The 22,381-nt window shown below is 44.2% G+C and overlaps 1 protein-coding gene across 1 annotated transcript in view; it reads right to left on the bottom strand.

Annotated features, from left to right (window-relative positions):
• IL18R1 (interleukin 18 receptor 1) overlaps positions 1 to 21,851 on the bottom strand; it is a 77,569-nt gene extending 55,718 nt beyond the window's left edge. Inside the window, exons 1-3 of the mRNA XM_073614761.1 lie at positions 21,695 to 21,851; positions 20,115 to 20,368; positions 14,217 to 14,442 (exon numbers count right to left, since the gene is read on the bottom strand). Coding sequence (XP_073470862.1) covers positions 14,217 to 14,442; positions 20,115 to 20,172 — 284 coding nt within the window. The 5' untranslated portion in view covers positions 20,173 to 20,368; positions 21,695 to 21,851. The remainder of the gene's footprint in view (positions 1 to 14,216; positions 14,443 to 20,114; positions 20,369 to 21,694) is intronic.
• Between the last annotated feature and the right edge of the window lie 530 nt (positions 21,852 to 22,381).

The following is a 22,381-nucleotide window of genomic DNA, read 5'->3' on the forward strand; positions in this document are numbered from 1 at the left end:
CGTGGGGAAAAAAAACCAAGCTCCCCTGACCCTGTCCTGGTGCCATAGTCGCACAGGTACTCATTGATGGCCCTCTGCTGCGTGTGCAGCCGCTGCAGCATGGCCAACGTTGAGTTCCACCTGGTGGGCATGTCACAGATTAGGCGGTTCTTGGGCAGGTTAAACTCCTTTTGGAGGTCCGTCAGCCGAGCACTGGCATTATATGACCGGCGGAAATGCACACAGACTTTCCTGGCCTGCCTCAGGACATCCTGTAAGCCCAGGTACCTGCCCAAGAACCGCTGCACCACCAAGTTAAGGACGTGAGCCAAACAGGGCACATGGGTCATTTGTCCCTGTCGGAGGGCAGAGAGGAGGTTGGTGCCATTGTCGCAAACCACCATTCCTGCCTTAAGTTGGCGTGGCGTCAACCACCTCTGAACCTGCCCCTGCAGAGCTGACAAAACCTCTGCCCCAGTGTGGCTCCTGTCCCCCAAGCACACCAGCTCAAGCACCGCATGGCATCTTTTGGCCTGCGTACTTGCGTAGCCCCTTGAACGCCTACGGAGCACCGCTGGTTCCGAGGAAGAGGCCATGGAGGAAGAAGAAGAGGAGGGGGTGGAGGAGAGAGGTGTGTCACAATCAGCATTTTGGAGGCGTGGTGGCGGAACAACCTCCAACACTACTGCACCTTGTCCTGCATCCTTCCCAGCTGCCAGCAGAGTCACCCAATGCGCCGTGAAACTTAGGTAACGTCCCTGTCCATGCCTGCTGGACCATGAGTCAGCGGTAATATGCACCTTACCGCTGACCGCCCTGTCCAGCGAGGCATGGACATTGCCTTCCACATGCCGGTAGAGAGCCGGAATCGCCTTCCGTGAGAAAAAGTGGCGTTTGGGTACCTGCCACTGAGGAACCGCACATTCCACAAACTCACGGAAGGGGGCAGAGTCTACCAACTGAAAAGGCAGCAGTTGAAGTGCTAGCAATTTTGCCAAGCTAGCATTCAACCGCTGGGCATGTGGATGGCTGGGAGCAAACTTCTTTCGGCGGTGCAGCAGCTGGGGCAGGGAAATTTGCCTGGTACAATCTGACGTCGGTGTACCAAAAGCAGATTGCCCACAAGTACTTGGCTGTGACACACCTAATTCTACACCTTCATTCCTCTCACTGCAGGTCTCAGAGAGGACTGAAGGTCTAGTGGGGTTGGAAATCTCAGCTGATGAGGAGCAAGGAGAGATCCTCTTTGTTCTTTGGTGTGGGTCTTTTAGATACGCTTGCCAACGAACTGCATGGCAGGTCAACATATGTCTGGTCAAGCATGTGGTACCCAAGCGAGAGATGTTTTGGCCACGCGAGATACGCTTGAGACATATGTTGCAAATAGCAGCGGTGCGATCTGATGCACTCGTCTCAAAAAAGGCCCACACCAAAGAACTTTTTGAATAACGCGCAGAGACTGCAGCGCCCTGCACATGTGGAGCTTTGGGGTGTGATGCAGTCAATGTGCTGCCCTTAGGCTGGCCCCTGGAGGGCATCCTGCCTCGTTGGTGATGTGCCGCCGCCTCCTCCTCCTCCTCCTCCTCCTCCTCCTCCTCTCTCCTATCAGGCACCCACGTTGAGTCAGTGACCTCATCATCCCCTCCCTCCTCATCACTGGAGCAAACCTGGCAGTATGCTGCAGCAGGGGGAGCATGACTGCCAGATTGCTGTCCTTCTTGGGCACCCCCTCTGTCCGTGCTCATGTTACTGCCTTCATCGAGCTCAGTATCGTCATCAGAGCCTTCCAAACGCTGGGCATCCTCCTGGAGCATGTACCCAACATTGTGGTCAAACAGTTCGAGGGAATCCTCATGAGGACATGGTGGAGCTAGGGAAGGAGTCACTGATGACATTGAGCTGAGGGAAGAGGCCGCTGCTTTGCCAGACAAAGCACCCTGGGCATGGGTGAGAGAGGATGAGGAGGATGAGGACGGCTTGGTCATCCACTCGACCAAGTCTTCCGCATGTTGCGGCTCAACACGGCCAGCTGCCGAAAAAAAGGCCAAGCGTGTCCCATGGCCACGTGCTGATGAGGATGCACCGTCTCCACGACCAGCACTAGACACAGAGCCTGCTTGCCCTCTCTTATTGGCTTGTGACTGTCTGCCTCTCCTTCTTGGCCTTCCAGACATACTAATGGCCTGTAGCTGCACTAAGCTGGGATAGAACACCTGTAATTTTCTTCAAGTAGCTTTATATACTGTAACCAGACAAGCCTGCCTGTCAGTAGGAAGATAACAGGAACGGATCTAGCTGAACACTGTGAGCAGGACGCACTGTACTAAATGTAAATAGTCTAGCTGCCTGACCGTGGTACTAATAGGATCAAATAGAACACCTGTAATTTTCTTCAGGTAGCTTTATATACTGTAACCAGACAAGCCTGCCTGTCAGTAGGAAGATAACAGGAACGGATCTAGCTGAACACTGTGAGCAGGACGCACTGTACTAAATGTAAATAGTCTAGCTGCCTGACCGTGGTACTAATAGGATCAAATAGAACACCTGTAATTTTCTTCAGGTAGCTTTATATACAGTAACCAGACAAGCCTGCCTGTCAGTAGGAAGATAACAGGAACGGATCTAGCTGTACACTGTGAGCAGGACGCACTGTACTAAATGTAAATAGTCTAGCTGCCTGACCGTGGTACTAATAGGATCAAATAGAACACCTGTAATTTTCTTCAGGTAGCTTTATATACTGTAACCAGACAAGCCTGCCTGTCAGTAGGAAGATAACAGGAACGGATCTAGCTGAACACTGTGAGCAGGACGCACTGTACTAAATGTAAATAGTCTAGCTGCCTGACCGTGGTACTAATAGGATCAAATAGAACACCTGTAATTTTCTTCAGGTAGCTTTATATACAGTAACCAGACAAGCCTGCCTGTCAGTAGGAAGATAACAGGAACGGATCTAGCTGTACACTGTGAGCAGGACGCACTGTACTAAATGTAAATAGTCTAGCTGCCTGACCGTGGTACTAATAGGATCAAATAGAACACCTGTAATTTTCTTCAGGTAGCTTTATATACTGTAACCAGACAAGCCTGCCTGTCAGTAGGAAGATAACAGGAACGGATCTAGCTGAACACTGTGAGCAGGACGCACTGTACTAAATGTAAATAGTCTAGCTGCCTGACCGTGGTACTAATAGGATCAAATAGAACACCTGTAATTTTCTTCAGGTAGCTTTATATACAGTAACCAGACAAGCCTGCCTGTCAGTAGGAAGATAACAGGAACGGATCTAGCTGTACACTGTGAGCAGGACGCACTGTACTAAATGTAAATAGTCTAGCTGCCTGACCGTGGTACTAATAGGATCAAATAGAACACCTGTAATTTTCTTCAGGTAGCTTTATATACTGTAACCAGACAAGCCTGCCTGTCAGTAGGAAGATAACAGGAACGGATCTAGCTGAACACTGTGAGCAGGACGCACTGTACTAAATGTAAATAGTCTAGCTGCCTGACCGTGGTACTAATAGGATCAAATAGAACACCTGTAATTTTCTTCAGGTAGCTTTATATACTGTAACCAGACAAGCCTGCCTGTCAGTAGGAATTTAACAGGAACGGATCTAGCTGAACACTGTGAGCAGGACGCACTGCACTAAATGTAAATAGTCTAGAAGATAACAGGAACGGATCTAGCTGAACACTGTGAGCAGGACGCACTGCACTAAATGTAAATAGTCTAGAAGATAACAGGAACGGATCTAGCTGAACACTGTGAGCAGGACGCACTGCATTAAATGTAAATAGTCTAGATAGAAGATAACAGGAACGGATCTAGCTAAACTGAATACAGTGTATATATATATATGCAACACCTGGGATGCATATATATACACAATACACTGTAAGTGCAGCTAACTGACTGACTGTTCTGCCTAATCTATCTAACTCAAATCAAATGACACTGTCTCTCTCTCTCTCTCTATCTCTCAGCACACCGGAACACACACTACACAGGGCCGCCGTGCAGGCGGCCTTATATAGTGTGGGGTGTGTACTAAATCCCCTGAGCCATAATTGGCCAAAGCCACCCTGGCTTTGGCCAATTACAGCTCTCTCTACTGACGGCGCTGTGATTGGCCAAGCATGCGGGTCATAGTGCATGCTTGGCCAATCATCAGCCAGCAATGCACTGCGATGCCGCAGTGAATTATGGGCCGTGACGCGCCACACGAATTTAGCGCGAACGGCCCATAACGTTCGCAATTCGGCGAACGATCGAACAGCCGATGTTCGAGTCGAACATGGGTTCGACTCGAACACGAAGCTCATCCCTAGTGGAGACTCAATAAGTAAAGCAGTGCCAACGTCCTAAATCTACAATAATTCAAAATTACACCCAGGAGTGTGGACAAATGGACTTTGTAGGCACCAGTCATAAAATATGGTAAAAAACTATTTTTATTATACATACATATACAAAAGTCAACAAACGCATATATTAAAAAAGGAGGGCGTTGCAAAATATAGCAAAGCCATAACTCGTACTCTCTCACAATCGAATAGCAGCATATAGAGGGATAACCCTCACCCTATAAAGGGAGGCTATAATCCTCTATTCAAACAGAGAGACACCAAACTAAAACAGGGCTCTACATGTTTCACAATTGAATGCTTCTTCAGGAGCAGTTTGAGTCGCCTGTATTGGAAAAAGAGAGAGAGAAGACATACAACAAAATCATACAAAATGTTAATGTTCAATTATGATTTTGTTCATTGCGTTTGGAATAATGTTCATGGACATAGTAGGGCAACACACCAGTGGGACTGTCAACCAACAAGCATATGGTAACAGGCAGTCACATGTGGGGACGTGTACTGTAGAGAAAGCCATAGAATATGTTTGAGCCTGGAACCATAGTGGAGTGTTAAATCCCAGTGAACAGAACAGGAAAAGACATAGAAAAAAGAAAAAAGGTAGGGAAAAACCAAGGGGGAGGAAATGGGAAGGGTGGGGGGAGGGGAAGAAAAAAGGGGGGGAGAAAAAACAAGGGAGGGGGGGGGGGAAGGGGGGGAAAAAAGGAGCCGAAGGGAGAGACAGAAACAGGGTAAGGGATGAAGGCAGAAAGGGCTGGTGGCATGGGGACTCCTACATAGTAAGGCCTACCTCAACAGGAGATAAAAAAGCGTAGATCGCTGAACACCAGTTGCTGCCAAGCTGAGAATGGCTTAGCCACAATGGATGGTAAGAAATCTAAATATAAACAGTATAGTATAAGTAATATCACCAGTTACTAAAGCTGTATAAGCTTCTAGCAGAACAGCAACCAGATTTTTCAAAAAAATATTAACTAGCCATTACATCCAGTCATAACTGAAGAGGTACGGCCAGCACTGCAGACAAAAAGGGTCTCACCTTCCATGTAGAGATAAACACCGAACTAATCCAGTATACAGTGGTTATGGGCTGTGCTATTGTAGTGCCCAAGTAGTCAGCATACGATAAACGGGTTTAAGCAGCAATGATGTAAACATCTATCAATGTGGTTGTACAGTGGTAAGACCAGATCATCTATAGAGGCAACACAGAAGCTTAGTGTTACCAGACAGTAAAATAGCATCCAAATGAACCATGCCTCAAAGCAGGACATAGGGGAGCAAACAATTACCAGGCTCAGGAAGTAGTAAACAAGCCGTCAGAACGCCAGGGCACCATGGACAGAAATGGCGTGGTACTAGGCTATGCTGGGAGCCTTTAGTACCCTCCCCAATCAGGTGTCCACGGGGTGCAACACCTGACTCGGCCGACCAGGGCTGCGCGCGCATCCCCGTAAGTCTGCACATGCGCAGTGACCAAGAGTCAGCTGCAAACGACACGGACAGGAGAATGGAGCGCCTCCATGTAGGACACAGGCCCGTGAACTCCCCCTGGTGGTTCCACTTGACAAGCAGTGTAAAAACACTGCATGGGCTCGATGAATTGAGTCAGAGGGTGGAGACAGAGGCTGACACCAAGCCAAAGCCTACAACCAGAGGGAGGGGTGATCACAGGCCTGTACCTATAGCCGCAAAACTCATCCCCTAAAACGGGGCGGAATGCGGCTACCCGGCCGCACATGTAACTGAGTTAAACCGGCAAGCTAGTGAGGTCCCAAGGTTGGTATAGCCCAAGTCCAAATTACTGGCCCAAAACGCATGGACCGTAAACACACCAAAAAGGGGTAAAAACACCCATGAAAGGGGGGTGTAAAAAACCCCCTTCATGGTGCAAAAAAGCTCAAAAATGCATAGTTTAACCATAGGTACATACAGGCATCTTGTCAATTTCAATGTGACCTTCATTAAAGAATAATAACTCAATGGCACGGTGAATTGTACAGCAAAAAACTGAACAGACAGGACTCGATAAATTGGAATATATTCAAGGACGGTTAAGCAGATCAGGATCGAAGAGGTGGGGGAGGGGACAGAAGGATCACCAGTCCCACAATAGAGGGAATAAGCTAATAAAATAAATGTTATAAACCCTAACCATCAGACCGCAAGTTCTTTGGTGTGGGGTCTAATATGAGTCGCCTCAAATCCCCAATAGTAGCTGTCAAAAAGGCCCAAATATGGGCATTACTAGCAAGATCCGGAATTTTTTTTGATTTGGGTTTAAATTTCTTAGGTTTAGACACCAAAGAAGTTGGTGTAGAGGTAGTGTCGGTAGTGGATATTGAGGACTTGGCCCCTTCATTCTCCTCTAACAACAAGATAAGGTCTCTGAAAGCCCTGAACTCCTCCATGGTGAAGTGCTTGATGCTCTCAGAAAGTTCCTTATCGCGTTTAGAGTGTATGTACTGCTCATCAAAAAGATATTTATAAGTTAACTTCCTACAAAAAAGATATAGGTCTTTAATAGTATCATATTTATCCATTTGAGATGTAGGACAAAAACTTAATCCAAATCTGAGGAGATCAAGGTCTGCTTGGGAAAAGGGATAAGCGGTAAGATTGATAACATCCAATTCTAAGTGGGGGGGGGTAGGGTCATGGGTAGGGATGAGCCGAACACCCCCCTGTTCGATTCGCACCAGAACATGCGAACAGGAAAAAAGTTCGTTCGAACATGCGAACACCGTTAAAGTCTATGGGACACGAACATGAATAATCAAAAGTGCTAATTTTCAAGGCTTATATGCAAGTTATTGTCATAAAAAGTGTTTGGGGACCTGGGTCCTGCCCCAGGGGACATGGATCAATGCAAAAAAAAGTTTTAAAAACGGCCGTTTTTTCAGGAGCAGTGATTTTAATAATGCTTAAAGTCAAACAATAAAAGTGTAATATCCCTTTAAATTTCGTACCTGGGGGGTGTCTATAGTGTGCCTGTAAAGGGGCGCATGTTTCCTGTGTTTAGAACAGTCTGACAGCAAAATGACATTTTGAAGGAAAAAACTCATTTAAAACTACCCGTGGCTATTGCATTGCCGACAATACACATAGAAGTTCATTGATAAAAACGGCATGGGAATTCCCCAAAGGGGAACCCCGAACCAAAATTAAAAAAAAAAAATGACGTGGGGGTCCCCCTAAATTCCATACCAGGCCCTTCAGGTCTGGTATGGATATTAAGGGGAACCCCGGCCAAAATTAAAAAAAAAAAATGACGTGGAGTTCCCCCTAAATTCCATACCAGACCTGACGTCACGGGGAATGCCACAGGGAAGTCCCGTCAAGTCACCGTGCGTCAGAGGGGGGCGGGGTCACCGGGTGGCCCCGCCCCCCCGTTATTTAAGAACTGTCAGACGAGGAGCGCCGTCACACAGCGGGAGCCTCCCTCCATGCCAGCATGGATTGCGGAGCGGCCCGGAGAAGAAAATGAAGAAGAAGAGAAGAAGAGAAGAAAAGAAGAAAAGAAGAAAAGAAGAAGAGAAGAAGAGAAGAGCGGGAGCCTCCCCCCCATGCCATGGGTGCGGAGCGGCCCGAGGAGAAGAAGACAGAAGACGCCGCGGAGGAGATGCTGGACTAGAACGCCGGAGGAAGAACCAGAAGAACCAGAAGAGCCAGAAGAACCAGAAGATGAAGGAAGATAGAAGAAAGAAGAAGCATTTAAATAAAGGAATTGTCAAAAACTGTCTCTTGTCATTTTTAACATTTTTGACACTTTTTTCGTGAAATGGTAGGGGTACTTATGTACCCCCTTACCATTTCACACAGGGGGGGGGGCCGGGATCTGGGGGTCACCTTGTTAAAGGGGGCTTCCAGATTCCGATAAGCCCCCCGCCCGCAGACCCCCACAACCACCGGCCAGGGTTGTGGGGATGAGGCCCTTGTCCTCATCAACATGGGGACAAGGTGTTTTGGGGGGCTACCCCAAAGCACCCTCCCAATGTTGAGGGCATGTGGCCTGGTACGGTTCAGGAGGGAGGGGGGGCCGCACTCTTGTCCCCCCCTCTTTTCCTGCGGCCTGCCAGGTTGCGTGCTCGGATAAGGGTCTGGTATGGATTTTTGGGGGGACCCCACGCCGTTTTTTTTTTTTTTTTTTGGCGCGGGGTTCCCCTTAAAATCCATACCAGACCTGAAGGGTCTGGTATGGAATTTAGGGGGAACCCCACGTCATTTTTTTTTTTAAATTTTGGCCGGGGTTCCCCTTAATATCCATACCAGACCTGAAGGGCCTGGTATGGAATTTAGGGGGACCCCCACGTCATTTTTTTTTTTTAATTTTGGTTCGGGGTTCCCCTTTGGGGAATTCCCATGCCGTTTTTATCAATGAACTTCTATGTGTATTGTCGGCAATGCAATAGCCGCGGGTAGTTTTAAATGAGTTTTTTCCTTCAAAATGTCATTTTGCTGTCAGACTGTTCTAAACACAGGAAACATGCGCCCCTTTACAGGCACACTATAGACACCCCCCAGGTACGAAATTTAAAGGGATATTACACTTTTATTGATTGACTTTAAGTATTATTAAAATCACTGCTCCTGAAAAAACGGCCGTTTTTAAAACTTTTTTTTGCATTGATCCATGTCCCCTGGGGCAGGACCCAGGTCCCCAAACACTTTTTATGACAATAACTTGCATATTAGCCTTTAAAATTAGCACTTTTGATTTCTCCCATAGACTTTTAAAGGGTGTTCCGCGGCATTCGAATTTGCCGCGAACACCCCAAATTGTTCGCTGTTCGGTGAACTTGCGAACAGCCAATGTTCGAGTCGAACATGAGTTCGACTCGAACTCGAAGCTCATCCCTAGTCATGGGTGAAGGAAAATTTGTTGAGGGCACAGTTAAAGGGGTAACATGAGCATCCAACGTGGGCTTTTTTGACAGCTACTATTGGGGATTTGAGGCGACTCATATTAGACCCCACACCAAAGAACTTGCGGTCTGACCAGTTGCAATCACTTACTAAATTACAACGCTACCCAGATTTAGTTATAAAACAGTCAGACAAAGGGGGCAACATTGTATTAATGACCGACCAGCAGTACATAAGAATGTGCATGACCATCCTTAACAACAGGTCCTGGTACCGTATAATTCCAGTAAGTACAACTCTTCGTTTTGTTAACGAATATAAATCACTCATTGGGGATGCCTACCATTCGGACCTAATTAATCAGGATACGCATGCCTTTTTGGACAACAAATTTCCCCGCATGGCTACGTTTTATGCGTTACCGAAGATTCATAAGAACTTGCAAGTCCCCCCCGGACGGCCTATAGTCTCGGCAATAGGTTCACTGACCGAGAATGCGAGCAAATTTGTTGACTTCTTTTTAACTCCTCACGTCTTACGTCTGCCTTCCTATATCCGTGATACCCTTGACCTCCTTAAACATGTGGAGGGGGTCTAAATCCCTCCTGAAGCCCTGCTCGTTACTTTGGATGTTGAGGCTTTATACTCCAGCATCCCTCACGAGCAGGGCGTCGGAATGGTTTGCTCCTTCCTCATGGAGGAAGATCATCATCTATGGCCATTTAACAAATTCATATTGAAACTCCTATTTTTTATCTTGACACATAACTGCTTTACGTTTCACGGTTCCCACTACCTCCAGGTGCAGGGTGTGGCCATGGGCACTTGTTGTGCCCCGGCCTACGTCAATCTGTACCTGGGGGGGTGGGAACCTGACTTATTCTCGAACTAACAACTTAGTGAATATACCAGCGAAGTGCTGTTATGGCTAAGATATATTGATGATGTATTCATTATTTGGGTGGGGTCCAACAGGCATTGCTATCCTTTGTTGATCATCTAAACATTAATACCTTTAACCATAAGTTTACTGTTAATAGCAATAGTCATGAGATCTCCTTTCTTGATCTCATGATCTATAAGGATCCGAACAACTGCCTGGCCACTACACTGTATCATAAGGAAACAGTAGGGAATACAATCCTGCACGCTGCAAGTGCACATCCCTCTACATTAATACGTAGAATTCCTTACATACAGTATATTCGGCTCAGGAGGAATTGTACCGTCGACAGCGACTTTAAACATCAGGCCAATTTACTTAGGGATCGCCTCCTCAAACGTGGGTATTCCAAGTCACTTCTTCGTAAGGCTTTTAATAAAGCCTATGACCAATCTAGGGATACATTGCTATACAAGAACAAGACCAAAGTAGATGAGCATGCAATGGTCAAGTTCATTACGAACTATTCTTATCAGCAATACCAACTGCGCAATGTATTACAACAACATTGGCACATTTTACATGAGGACCCCATCTTAGGCAAATATGTTAGTGACTATCTGGAGATTGTGTTCAAGAGAGCACCATCTCTACGTGATAAGCTAACCAAAAGTCACTTTATGCCCCTACAGGACCATACAACCAACCAAGTGGGGATGCCGATCTGTGGTAATTGTACCTTCTGCCCCTGGATCTCCATGGGCCAGAGGTTCTAACTACCAAATGGCGAGATTTTTCACCCATTTTTCCTGGCTGATTGCAACACTCAAGGGGTGGTCTATGATGACTTGCAAATGTGTTTTTTTTTTATGTTGGCAAGACTATCCGCCACTTCTGGCAAAGAATACGAGATCATGTTTATTACTCAACCAATGGGAAGATGCTTAGTCCCATCAGTAGACATCTTGATCTTTGTCACAGGTTTGATACCTCTGTTGCAACTTTTATTGCATTGGCAGTGATCACACAGGATCCAAGAGGGGGTGATTGGGACAGAAGGATACTCCAACAAGAGGCGAAATGGATTGAACGCCTGAACGCCACACGGCCAGGCATTAATGAAGTACAGTCTTACAAATCTTTTCTTGGTTAGGTAATGTCTACCTTCTCTTATATACCTATGATGGTTAGGGTTTATAACATTTATTTTATTAGCTTATTCCCTCTATTGTGGGACTGGTGATCCTTCTGTCCCCTCCCCCACCTCTTCGATCCTGATCTGCTTAACCGTCCTTGAATATACTCCAATTTATGGAGTCCTGTCTGTTCACTTTTTTTGCTGTACAATTCACCGTGCCATTGAGTTATTATTCTTTAATGAGGGTCACATTGAAATTGACAAGATGCCTGTATGTACCTATGGTTAAACTATGCATTTTTGAGCTTTTTACACCATGCAGGGGGTTTTTTAAACCCCCCTTTCATGGGTGTTTTTACCCCTTTTTGGTGTGTTTACGGGCCATGCGTTTTGGGCCCGTAATTTGGACTTGGTCTATACCAACCTTGGGACCTCACTAGATTGCCGGTTTAACTCAGTTACATGTGTGGCCGGGTAGCCGCATTCCGCCCCGTTTTTGGGGATGAGTTTTGCGGCTATAGATACAGGCCTGTGATCACCCCTCCCTCTGGTTGTAGGCTTTGGCTTGTTGTCAGCCTCTGTCTCCACCCTCTGACTCAATTCATTGAGCCCATGCAGTGTTTTTACACTGCTTGTCAAGTGGAACCACCAGGGGGAGTTCACAGGCCTGTGTCCTACATGGAGGCGCTCCATTCTCCTGTCCGCGACGTTCGCAGCTGACTCTTGGTCACTGCGCATGCGCGGTCTTACGCAGCCCTGGTCGGCCTAGTCAGGTGTTGCACCCCGTGCACACCTGATTGGGGCGGGTACTAAAGGCTCTCAACATAGACTAGTACCACGCCACTTCTGTCCATGGCTCCCTGGCGTTCTGACGGCTTGTTTACTACTTCCTGAGCCTGGTAAGTGTTTGCTCCCCTATGTCCTGCTTTGAGGCATGGTTCATTTGGATGCTATTTTACTGTCTGGTAACACTAAGCTTCTGTGTTGCCTCTATAGATGATCTGGTCTTACCACTGTACAACCACATTGATAGATGTTTACATCATTGCTGCTTAAACCCGTTTATCGTATGCTGACTAATTGGGCACTACAGTAGCACAGCCCATAACCACTGTATACTGGATTAGTTCGGTGTTTATCTCTACATGGAAGGTGAGACCCTTTTTGTCTGCAGTGCTGGCCGTACCTCTTCAGTTATGTCTGGATGTAATGGCTAGTTAATATTTTTTTGAAAAATCTGATTGCTGTTCTGCTAGAAGCTTATACAGCTTTAGTAACTGGTGATATTACTTATACTATACTGTTTATATTTAGATTTCTTACCATCCATTGTGGCTAAGCCATTCTCAGCTTGGCAGCAACTGGTGTTCAGCGATCTACGCTTTTTTATCTCCTATTGAGGTAGGCCTTACTATGTAGGAGTCCCCATGCCACCAGCCCTTTCTGCCTTCATCCCTTCCTTCCTTACCCTGTTTCTGTCTCTCCCTTCGGCCCCTTCCCCCCCCCCCCTATTTCCCCCCCCCCTTTCCCCCCCCCTCCCCTGTTTTTTCTCCCCCCCCTTTTTTCTTCACCCCCCCAGCCCTTCCCATTTCCTCCCCCTCGGTTTTTCCTTCTTGGTCTCTGCCTTTTTTCTTTTTCTTTTTTCTTTTTTCTATGTCTTTTCCTGTTCTGTTCACTGGGATTTAACACTCCACTATGGTTCCAGGCTCAAACATATTCTATGGCTTTCTCTACCTTACACGTCCCCGCATGTGACTGCCTGTTACCATATGCTTGTTGGTTGACAGTCCCACTGGTTTGTTGCCCTACTATGTCCATGAACATTATTTCAAACGCAATGAACAAAATCATAGTTGAACATTAACATTTTGTATTATTTTGTTGTATGTCTTCTCTCTCTCTTTTTTCAATACAGGCGACTCAAACTGCTCCTGAAGAAGCATTCAATTGCGAAACATGTAGAGCCCTGTTTTAGTTTGGTGTCTCTCTGTTTGAATAGAGGATTATAGCCTCCCTTTATAGGGTGAGGGTTATCCCTCTATATGCTGCTATTCGATTGTGAGAGAGTACGAGTTATGGCTTTGCTATATTTTGCAACGCCCTCCTTTTTTAATATATGTGTTTGTTGACTTTTGTATATGTATGTATAATAAAAATTGTTTTTTACCATATTTGATGTGAAACTCTGTTGACTTCCACCTTTCAATCACCTGTAAGCAAAAATTCCCTGCATGTGGGGTATTCTTTGCAAAGTGAAATTTCATTAATCTCTGGGGAAAATTTCCTTGCAGTGTGCAGCTTCCCCTGAAAAGTGAACAGCCGATTTGCCTTTAGTAAATCACTTGAAACTAGAACACCGCTTCACACTGCACTAACATTCATTTTGCCAAGTGAAAAGAAGTGTTATACCTTTAACATTTTAACATGTAAGTGTTGGTAGCATTAATAAATAGTATATATGGATGGTAACTTGGTCCTATCGGCAAAAAGTGCTTTATAAACATTTGTTCTTGCTGACGAGAAATACACTGGGGTTGATTTACTAAAACTAGAGAGTGCAAAATCTGGTGCAGCTGTGCATAGTAACCAATCAGCTTCTAACTTCAGCTTGTTCAATTTTGACAAAAATTGCACAGAACTGCACCAGATTTTGCACTCTCCAGTTTTAAGCCAGACACAGATGGTTTGAATTTTGGCCGGTTCAGCAAGATTCGAATCATGTATGGGTAGGCTGAATGTACCCAAGTTGATTGATTGATCAACTTGGGTACAACCAGCCTGCCCGATTGTACATGCGGTTATCGCTAGTGGCTTTTTTATCACTGTGTTCTCCTGGTCTGTGTTCTCCCATTCGTAGTAAATCAACCCCACAGTTAAAAGTCAGGAATGAAGTGTTCCTATGACTTATTAACACAGTCTCCTACAGATTCACTCTTATTGTAGGACAAATAAATATTACATTTACTTACTGCACAGTACAGATATATTCCCCAGAATCATTTAAAGATAGTGGCCAAAATTCAAGCAGATTTCCATTCATGAGAATCCGATTGTCTATATCTGCAGAAATTATTTCTGAAGCATTGGAGGGTAATCTTTTGTGCCAAGTGATTGTGACCTCTGCATCATTGCTTTTGCTGGTGTTTTCATCACATTTTAAAACACAGTACTCATCCTCAAAGTAACAGGGATATACTTAAAAAAAAAGAAAAATACATTTTTTATCAATAAATATTTGCTGATTATGCTGATTATGCTGATTATACATCTGCAATGTGCCTCCACGTGTCACCAGTCTAAACATAAAGATTATATTTATCATTCTATGGGGTTCCCACTGTACAGTGCCTTGAAAAAGTATTCATACCCCGTGACATTTTCCACATTTTGTGATGTTACAACCAAAAATGTAAATGTATTAAGTGATACATAATTGTGAAGTTGAAGGAAAATTATAAATGGTTTTCTAATTTTTTTACAAATAAATATGTGAAAAGTGTGGCGTGCATTTATATTCAGGCCCCCTGAGTAAATACTTTGTAGAATCACCTTTCGCTGAAATTACAGCTGCTAGTGATTTTGGGGATGTCTCTACCAGCTTTGCACATCTAGAGAGTGACATTTTTGCCCATTCCTCTTTGCAAAATAGCCCAAGCTCTGTCCAATTGGATGGAGAGCATCTCTAAACAGCAATTTTCAAATCTTACCACAGATTCTCAATTGGATTTAGGTCTGGACTTTGACTGGACCTTTATAACAAATGAATATGCTTTGATCTAAACCATTTCATTGTAGCACTGGCTGTATGTTTAGGGTCGTTGTCCTGCTGGAAGGTGAACATCCACCCGAGTCTCAAGTCTTTTGCAGATTCTAACAGGTTTTCTTCTAAGCCTGCCCTGTATTTTGCTCCATCCATCTTCCCTTCGGCTCTGACCAGCTTCCCTGTCCCTGCTGAAGAAAAGCATCCCCACAACATGATGCTGCCACCACCATGTTTCATGGTGGGGATTGTGTGTTCAGGGTGATGTGCAGTGTTAGTTTTCCACCACACATAGCGTTTTGCTTTTAGACCAAACCTTTCAATTTTGGTCTCATCTGACCAGAGCACCTTCTTCCATATGTTTGCCGTGTCCCCCACATGGCTTCTCGCAAACTGCAAATGGGACTTCTTATGGCTTCCTTTCAATAATGGCTTTTTTCTTGCCACTCTTCAATAAAGGGAGTGCATGGCTAATATTTGTCCTGTGGACAGATTCTCCCACCTGAGCTGTGGATCTCTGCAGCTCCTCCAGAGATACCATGGGCCTCTTGGCTGCTTCTCTGATTTATGCTCTCCTTGCCCAGCCTGTCAGTTTAGGTGGACAGCCATGTCTTGGTAGGTTTGCAATTGTGCCAAACTCTTTCTATTTTCGGATGATGGATTGAACAGTACTCCATGAAATTTTCAAAGCTTGGGATGTTTTTTTATAACCTACCCCTGCTTTTAAACTTTTCCACAACTTTATCCCTGACCTGGGTGGTGTGTTCCTTGGCCTTCATGATGCTGTTTGTTCACTAAGGTTCTTTAAAAAACCTCTGAGGGCTTCACAGAACAGCTGCATGTATACTGAGACTAAATTACACACTTGTGGATTTGCCAATTAGATTACTTCTGAAGGCAATTGGTTCCACTAGATTTTAGTTAGGGTTATCAGAGTAAAGTCGGCTGAATACAAATTCATGCCACACTTTTCACATATTTATGTGTAAAAAATTTTGAAAACCATATATCATTTTCCTTCCACTTTACAATTATGTGCCACTTTGTGTTGGTCTATTACATAAAATTCCAATAAAATACATTCACGTTTTCGGTTGTAACATGACAAAATGTGGAAAATTTCAAGGGGTATGAATATTTTTTCAAGGCACTGTAGTAATGTGTAGTTTTCACAAATTATATTCTTGAAAAAATTGTTCCAGGAAATTGTCATTTTTTAATATCATTTTTAGAGAGATATTTGCTTTTTGATTATAGTTCAGCAGTTCTATAATATACAGGTACCAGTTAGAGTTCTCTGTGTTTGGATGAGCTTAATTTAGATTTATATTTAAGCTGATATAAAAAGATGACTCATTCATGTTTTAGTCTAATTTTATTCACATCAGTTATATTTGTGAAAGATAATATTGTCAAAATAATTTCATTGGCTCTCTATGTAGCAAGGTCTCTGGCCTTGTCCAGTCTAATGAGGCCCTCCAAGGCCAAAGATAGCTGAAATCCTTCAATACGTAGAGGGTTGTGAGGCATAGTGGATGCAAAGATGGTGAAAGTCATTGTGCGCCAGACACTTCTTGGATGCAAAAGAGGTATTATTTCTTTTGACAGTTCTTTTTGTATTTTTGGGGGAAAGAGGGTAAGGGCCAGGACACCGTTAAGTAATTGTAGATTCAATTGGCAGAGTCCAAGACTTCAATAGGGAGACAGCCATGCAGGGAAAGGCCCCAGCAAGGCACCACTTCTGCACATGCTGGAATGCTGTCTCCTATGGTAACATTCTTTAACAGTTCCTAACTCAAAAGTAACAGGCCTTTCAACTGCCTCTTCAACAATGAGCTCCCGGTCTCTCACTAGACCCTCTGATTCACTGACTCTGAATCTCTTGAGCTCCTCCAAGGTTTGCGGTGGTATTCCCTCAAGCGTCACCCACGCTTCCCTGCTGGGTCCCTAGCTTGGCACTCCAGATACTTCTCAAACTCCCCTCTGCTAACTGGCGAGGTCCCTGGCTTGACTCACAAGGCTACTCTGCAAGCGTCTCCTCCACTGGTTTGGTCCCTGACTTGATCACCTCCTGAAGTTTCCCGATTCTCCACCGTGCCCTTTCGGTGAGAATGTGGTTTCGATACTTGCTTCAGTTACTCACTGTGGTCCCTGGTAAAGGTGGTTGGTCCCTTTGTGGTGACAGCTTTCCTTCTACCTCCAACCACTGACAGATTCTCCAGCCGGCAGAACCGTCACTTCTGGTTGGACTGCAAGCCGCAATCCCAGCCCTGCACTGCTTTCTTTACTTCTGTGTAGGCCCTCACACAGCCTGGCAGTCAGATGCCCCTGGGATAGACCCAATCTCCGGCCTAGCAGCCCAGGTCGTGTGACACACGTTCACCCAGACAGCTGTCCAGGTGGCACAGAATGCAGATCACCTGACTCCACCCAAATATATAGGTGCTCCCAGCAGGCCAAGGGATTCAAGAAATCCCCTGCCCATTGGCTGAGATACCCCATATACCCATAACCTGACCTTGGGTTGCCTCATATCTAGTACCACCAAGTACCCAGCCACCTAGTGGTAGAAGAGAAAAGTGCGACATGGCCAAACTTAGGGGGAAATCAATAGATCTCTATCAATCAAACAGGATAACTACTCCTGGCAAGTAAATTTGTGAGGAACTCCCTTCCCAAACTACAGAGTGCTACATCTATATGAGAGGAAAACACAAAAGTATAATTTGAAACCCATGGCTTAGGCTACTTTAACACAGCTGCACAGAGGAAGCCAGGGCGATGAAAAGCATTAGATTGCAAGTTTTAGCTACCTCTGAATGCAGAAAACTATCTGCATCCATCCAGCCATGTGAATGTAGACCTAGGCTGCATCAACATGGGTGCATATCTCCGGACAGTTTGCTGCGTTGAGGGTCGGTTGGAGGCTCTATTCCCATGTACGCACTCGGAGGAGTAGTTACAAGTGAACAGCTGTGGCGCTAGCCATTGATTTGCACAGAGTACAAATCTGACAGCCACCGCTAACAGCTGCTGCTACTTGCACACAATGTGCGCAGGCTATGTTTACAACCACTGACAAGATTCTGCTGATTCTTACCAGTGGCCACCCTGGTCGTTGCCATTTAGACATGTGAATGTAGCCTTACAGTTCCCAAAACAACATGTATATTCATTGAAAATAAATGATTCCTTTATAAAAGTGTACATGTGAAGAAAACAAATGATCTGTACCTGCTGGTATATAAAATACATACATACAGTACATAAATATCTTAAAGCTGCTCATACATGGATCGAATCTTGTCCAGTTTAGCCCTGATTGGCTAGGATTTGACTTTGGTACAACCAACCTGTTAGATTTTTTACATATGATTACTGTCGGCTGCTAGCAGAAATCATTGTGTTCTGCCAGCTGGGAAAGCTCCCTGCCAGCAGAACCCAATAGCGCTGCGGGAGGCATTCCTTCATCAACACTTCTTGTGTTGATGTGTTGATGGGGGAATCAAGCTATTTTCTTTCCTTCTACACGTGGTGGAAGTAAATAAATACAAAACATCTATGAGCTCTAAATAAAAGGATTTATTGAGATGTGAGTGTTTTGTTGTATGCATAGCATATTGTCCCAAACCTACAAGTAAGCTAATTTCTTCCTTGCGTAGATTTCATTGAAATGGAATGTTCTCTGGTTTTCTTCACATTTGAGACCATGCCATTCAGAACCCACTCTAGTGGTAACTATCACAGTCAAATGTGGTTGACTATGCATGAAACAAAATGGTAAACCCTTTAGTTCAGTTGTCTCCGACTTTAGTTCCATCCACAGACTATGGCTGTCATTTTTCAGAATTTTATTGATGCTAACCAAATCCAAGTATTGTCTTGCAGCACTGGAATAGATTCCAATCAGTAGGCACCCAAGAAAATACCCTCTATTGAATATTATTCCCTTATTTCATGTTATTATTTTTTACAATATGGACAGAATCAATTCATTTCTGATGCTAAACATTACCATTCATATGTTTCATGCAAATGACAACTATGCTGTATCTTATGCCTTTTTCTCAATCCTAGGACTTTCAGTGCAGAACTGATATTAATGGGCAGGTCTGTAAAGGTTGACTTGCCTGTGCATCCTTAATTTTGTCCCATGCAGTAGAATGTAACACAACCCACCCTACTGCCAAACCAGTTTAGGCAATAAGATAAAGAGCAAAGTGTAGCAACACACAACAACCACCGAAAACTAAAATCGGATTGATTGCCCTAGACTGTACTGCACTTTGCAAGTCACCTTTGCTCATTCTACACTATTTTATTACAGAAAGAAGACAATGAAATATTCCAGCCCACAAGCTCTACAGGTTCTAGGACAAATAAGAAAAAAATATTCTGTTTTAATAAGGTTTCCATGCAAATTACTATCAGGCTTGTCAAATAAGTGAAACAGCAATTAGAAATTAGTCAAGCTCTCTCTCCCAGTTGAGCCAGGACTATAGTTCAACTGTCATGCACAGATCACTCTTCCTGACAGTTCCAGCTTTTTTCAGTGCCAAAACGTACAGTATCTCACTGCATACGACACAACACTGCCACTCTTCATCTCACCAGTCGGTGATCCCTCTAAGTCAGTGGTTCTCAACTCCTGTCCTCAGGACCCACTAACAGGCCAGGTTTGCAAGATAACTGAAATATATCACTGGTGATATAATTTGCTGCTCAGTGATTGCAGTATTCTATTCTGCATCTCCCCAAGGTAATACTTAAAATCTGGCCTGTTAGTGGGTCTTGAGGACAGGAATTGAGAACTACTGCTCTAAGTGGTGGTGTCCGCCCTCCAGGTCTAGATAAACCCAGGGCTGCCATTAGAAATCATGGGGCCCCTATTCACAGGTCTCATGCAAATGAAAGCAATGCTGTATCTTATGCTTTTTTCTCAATCTTATGACTTTCAGCGATCATAGAATTTAGTTATATAAAAAAAAACAAAAAAACCCATACATTACACATGACAGTATTAGGAAAATTGTTATTCTGATACTACAAAAGTAAGAGGAGGGAAGAGTGACAGGTTTGTTTGTTACACATAAAATAATGTACTTACCAAATTCCATCAGACAGGCAAACCCAAAAATGAGGCACAAGGCTTTTTGTCTGTACATGGCCTTTATCGTCACAGATACGCTTTCGTTTCTCGTCAGGAACAGTTCTGCAGGACTTACCAGTGATCTTAGTTTTTTGTCTGATTTAATCTACTACATCAAAAACTCACACACACGGTTTGCCTTTCAGATTTGGAAGCAGGAAGCAGTTACGCAATTTCTGCTGCTTAATGGTAAGCTATGTGCACACAGATGACTGAAAGAAGAAAAATGACATTTACTTCTTGACACGTTCCTTGTTTAGATTGCATAAAGTACTGTATACTCTATGTTAAACAGACCTACATAAAATTAGATAACACAAGATGCCTAGCATTACTTTTTTTAGTAAGAGAAATCTCTTCCCTTCTGGTTAGCAGGTTTAACCTTCCTAGAATTCAAGGCTATAGCCTACTAACAGTCACTCTAATTAGGAATTTGCTCAGGTGTGTTTAGATCCTAGGCCAAACCCACCTGCACAATTCCACCAGGAAGCGGTCACTATACTGTGCCAATCATATGTGGCTGAGGAATTCCTTGCCCGGCAACCACACAGGTATACAACGCATGAATACATGCAGCTGCAGGGAGTCCCTCAATCACTAATGATTGACACAGTACAGATGACAGCTTCTTGGTGGGATCACACAGGTCGGTTAAGACTAGGATTCAAATACACCTGAGCTTATCCCTAATTCCAATATACTGTGAGATTGTCTCAGTGGTGAATAATGGATTCTTATTGGACAGGGGGCAGCATTTGTTGAAGCTTAGCCATTAAGTCATGGAAGAATGGACCTTAACAACAAGGTACAAATAAATTAGAGGTGTATTCATGACTTTGTGGCTAATAAAGGTAATAGCAGGTATATTGTAATGACTGCTCTTAGGCAGTGTCTTTGAAATCGAATAGCAGTCATAGAGTAAAGGCACTTACAGGCCTCTATATACATGCAGCTAGTTTCATTCCCCTCTGTTATGGCCGCTGTGAATTGGCAATGCTTTGTCACTACCTGGTAGTAATGGAGCTTTTCTACCACCACCCAGATCATTGAAATTCCTATATGCCATAGAGTCAACCTATTATAGTGATGGGTCAATAAGAAAGTGGGAGGGAGCAGGTAAGGGGCAAAAAAAGGCAGAGTTTACCCATTGAAAACAGCAGTTTGCCATAGCAGAGAAAGCGAGCTCCAGCAGGTCTAGGTGCGTGCACTTTATACCTGCCAGCAGCTAGCAGAAGTGACAAAGTCGCCTAAAGTGTTTTATGTTAAAGAACACTTGTCATGAGATGCTAGTGCTCATTTTCCTTTGAAATTCAGAGGGTCAACATGGCAACCAGGCATCTAGAATTTTAAGAAAGATAGGGCAGCAGTGATAGTCTCCATTTTTCATTCATGACAAGTTTCTTAATCTTTATGTACTGTATGCTAAGCTAGGAAACAATATATTGCTTAATAATATTACATGCAGAAGAAAAAAAACATGAAACATAACATACTCATGCTAACATTTTGTTGGGTAAAGGTAGATAAAAATACATTACCTGATACAGCATAAAGTGAGGGCTTTTGAAGTAGCTGGACTAATGCACCGATAGCCCTCATCAGCTATGCTCCTTCCTCACCTAGAATACAGGTGGGTGGTCTATAACGTGCTGCCTTAAAATATGAAATGTCACAGACCAATTTGGGGTCAGAAAACATCTCAAGCTAAAATGTTGCATTCATATAGTATGTAATTCTGAGGAAACCACAGCAAAAATGACACCTGGGGTTAACTTGGCCACAAACACTACTGTCACACCCTTGAAGCTCTTTGTTAATCCAGAGGTGATACTGAGTGTGTAACTGCAATGCAAAAAAACAAAGAAAATAAAACAAGCTAGATAAAAACAGACAACCACTTTGGACAGAATCATTTACTGAAAGTGACCATTGCTCCAAGGCTAGAGAAAATGAAACAAAACTCTGGACAGCCGCAATCCAAAAAATAGTAATTCCTTTATTAGTGTAAATCCATACAGCAGGGATAAAAACTGCTAACGCATTTCACACCATCAAGGCAGGTTCTTATTCATAGCTGAATTGCTCTAAGGTTAAAAGATTTTGAAAAAGAAATCTAAGGGCACTCTACTGACCGTGCTTACTTTTTTTTTTCTGGAACCTGCAAGGTTGAGCCAGGACTGTAGTTCAACTGACAGGCACAGATCACTCCTCCCGACAGTTCCAGC

The sequence above is a fragment of the Aquarana catesbeiana genome, linkage group LG02 (genome assembly GCF_042186555.1).
Source record: "Aquarana catesbeiana isolate 2022-GZ linkage group LG02, ASM4218655v1, whole genome shotgun sequence".
In the NCBI taxonomy this organism is placed as follows: domain Eukaryota; kingdom Metazoa; phylum Chordata; class Amphibia; order Anura; family Ranidae; genus Aquarana; species Aquarana catesbeiana.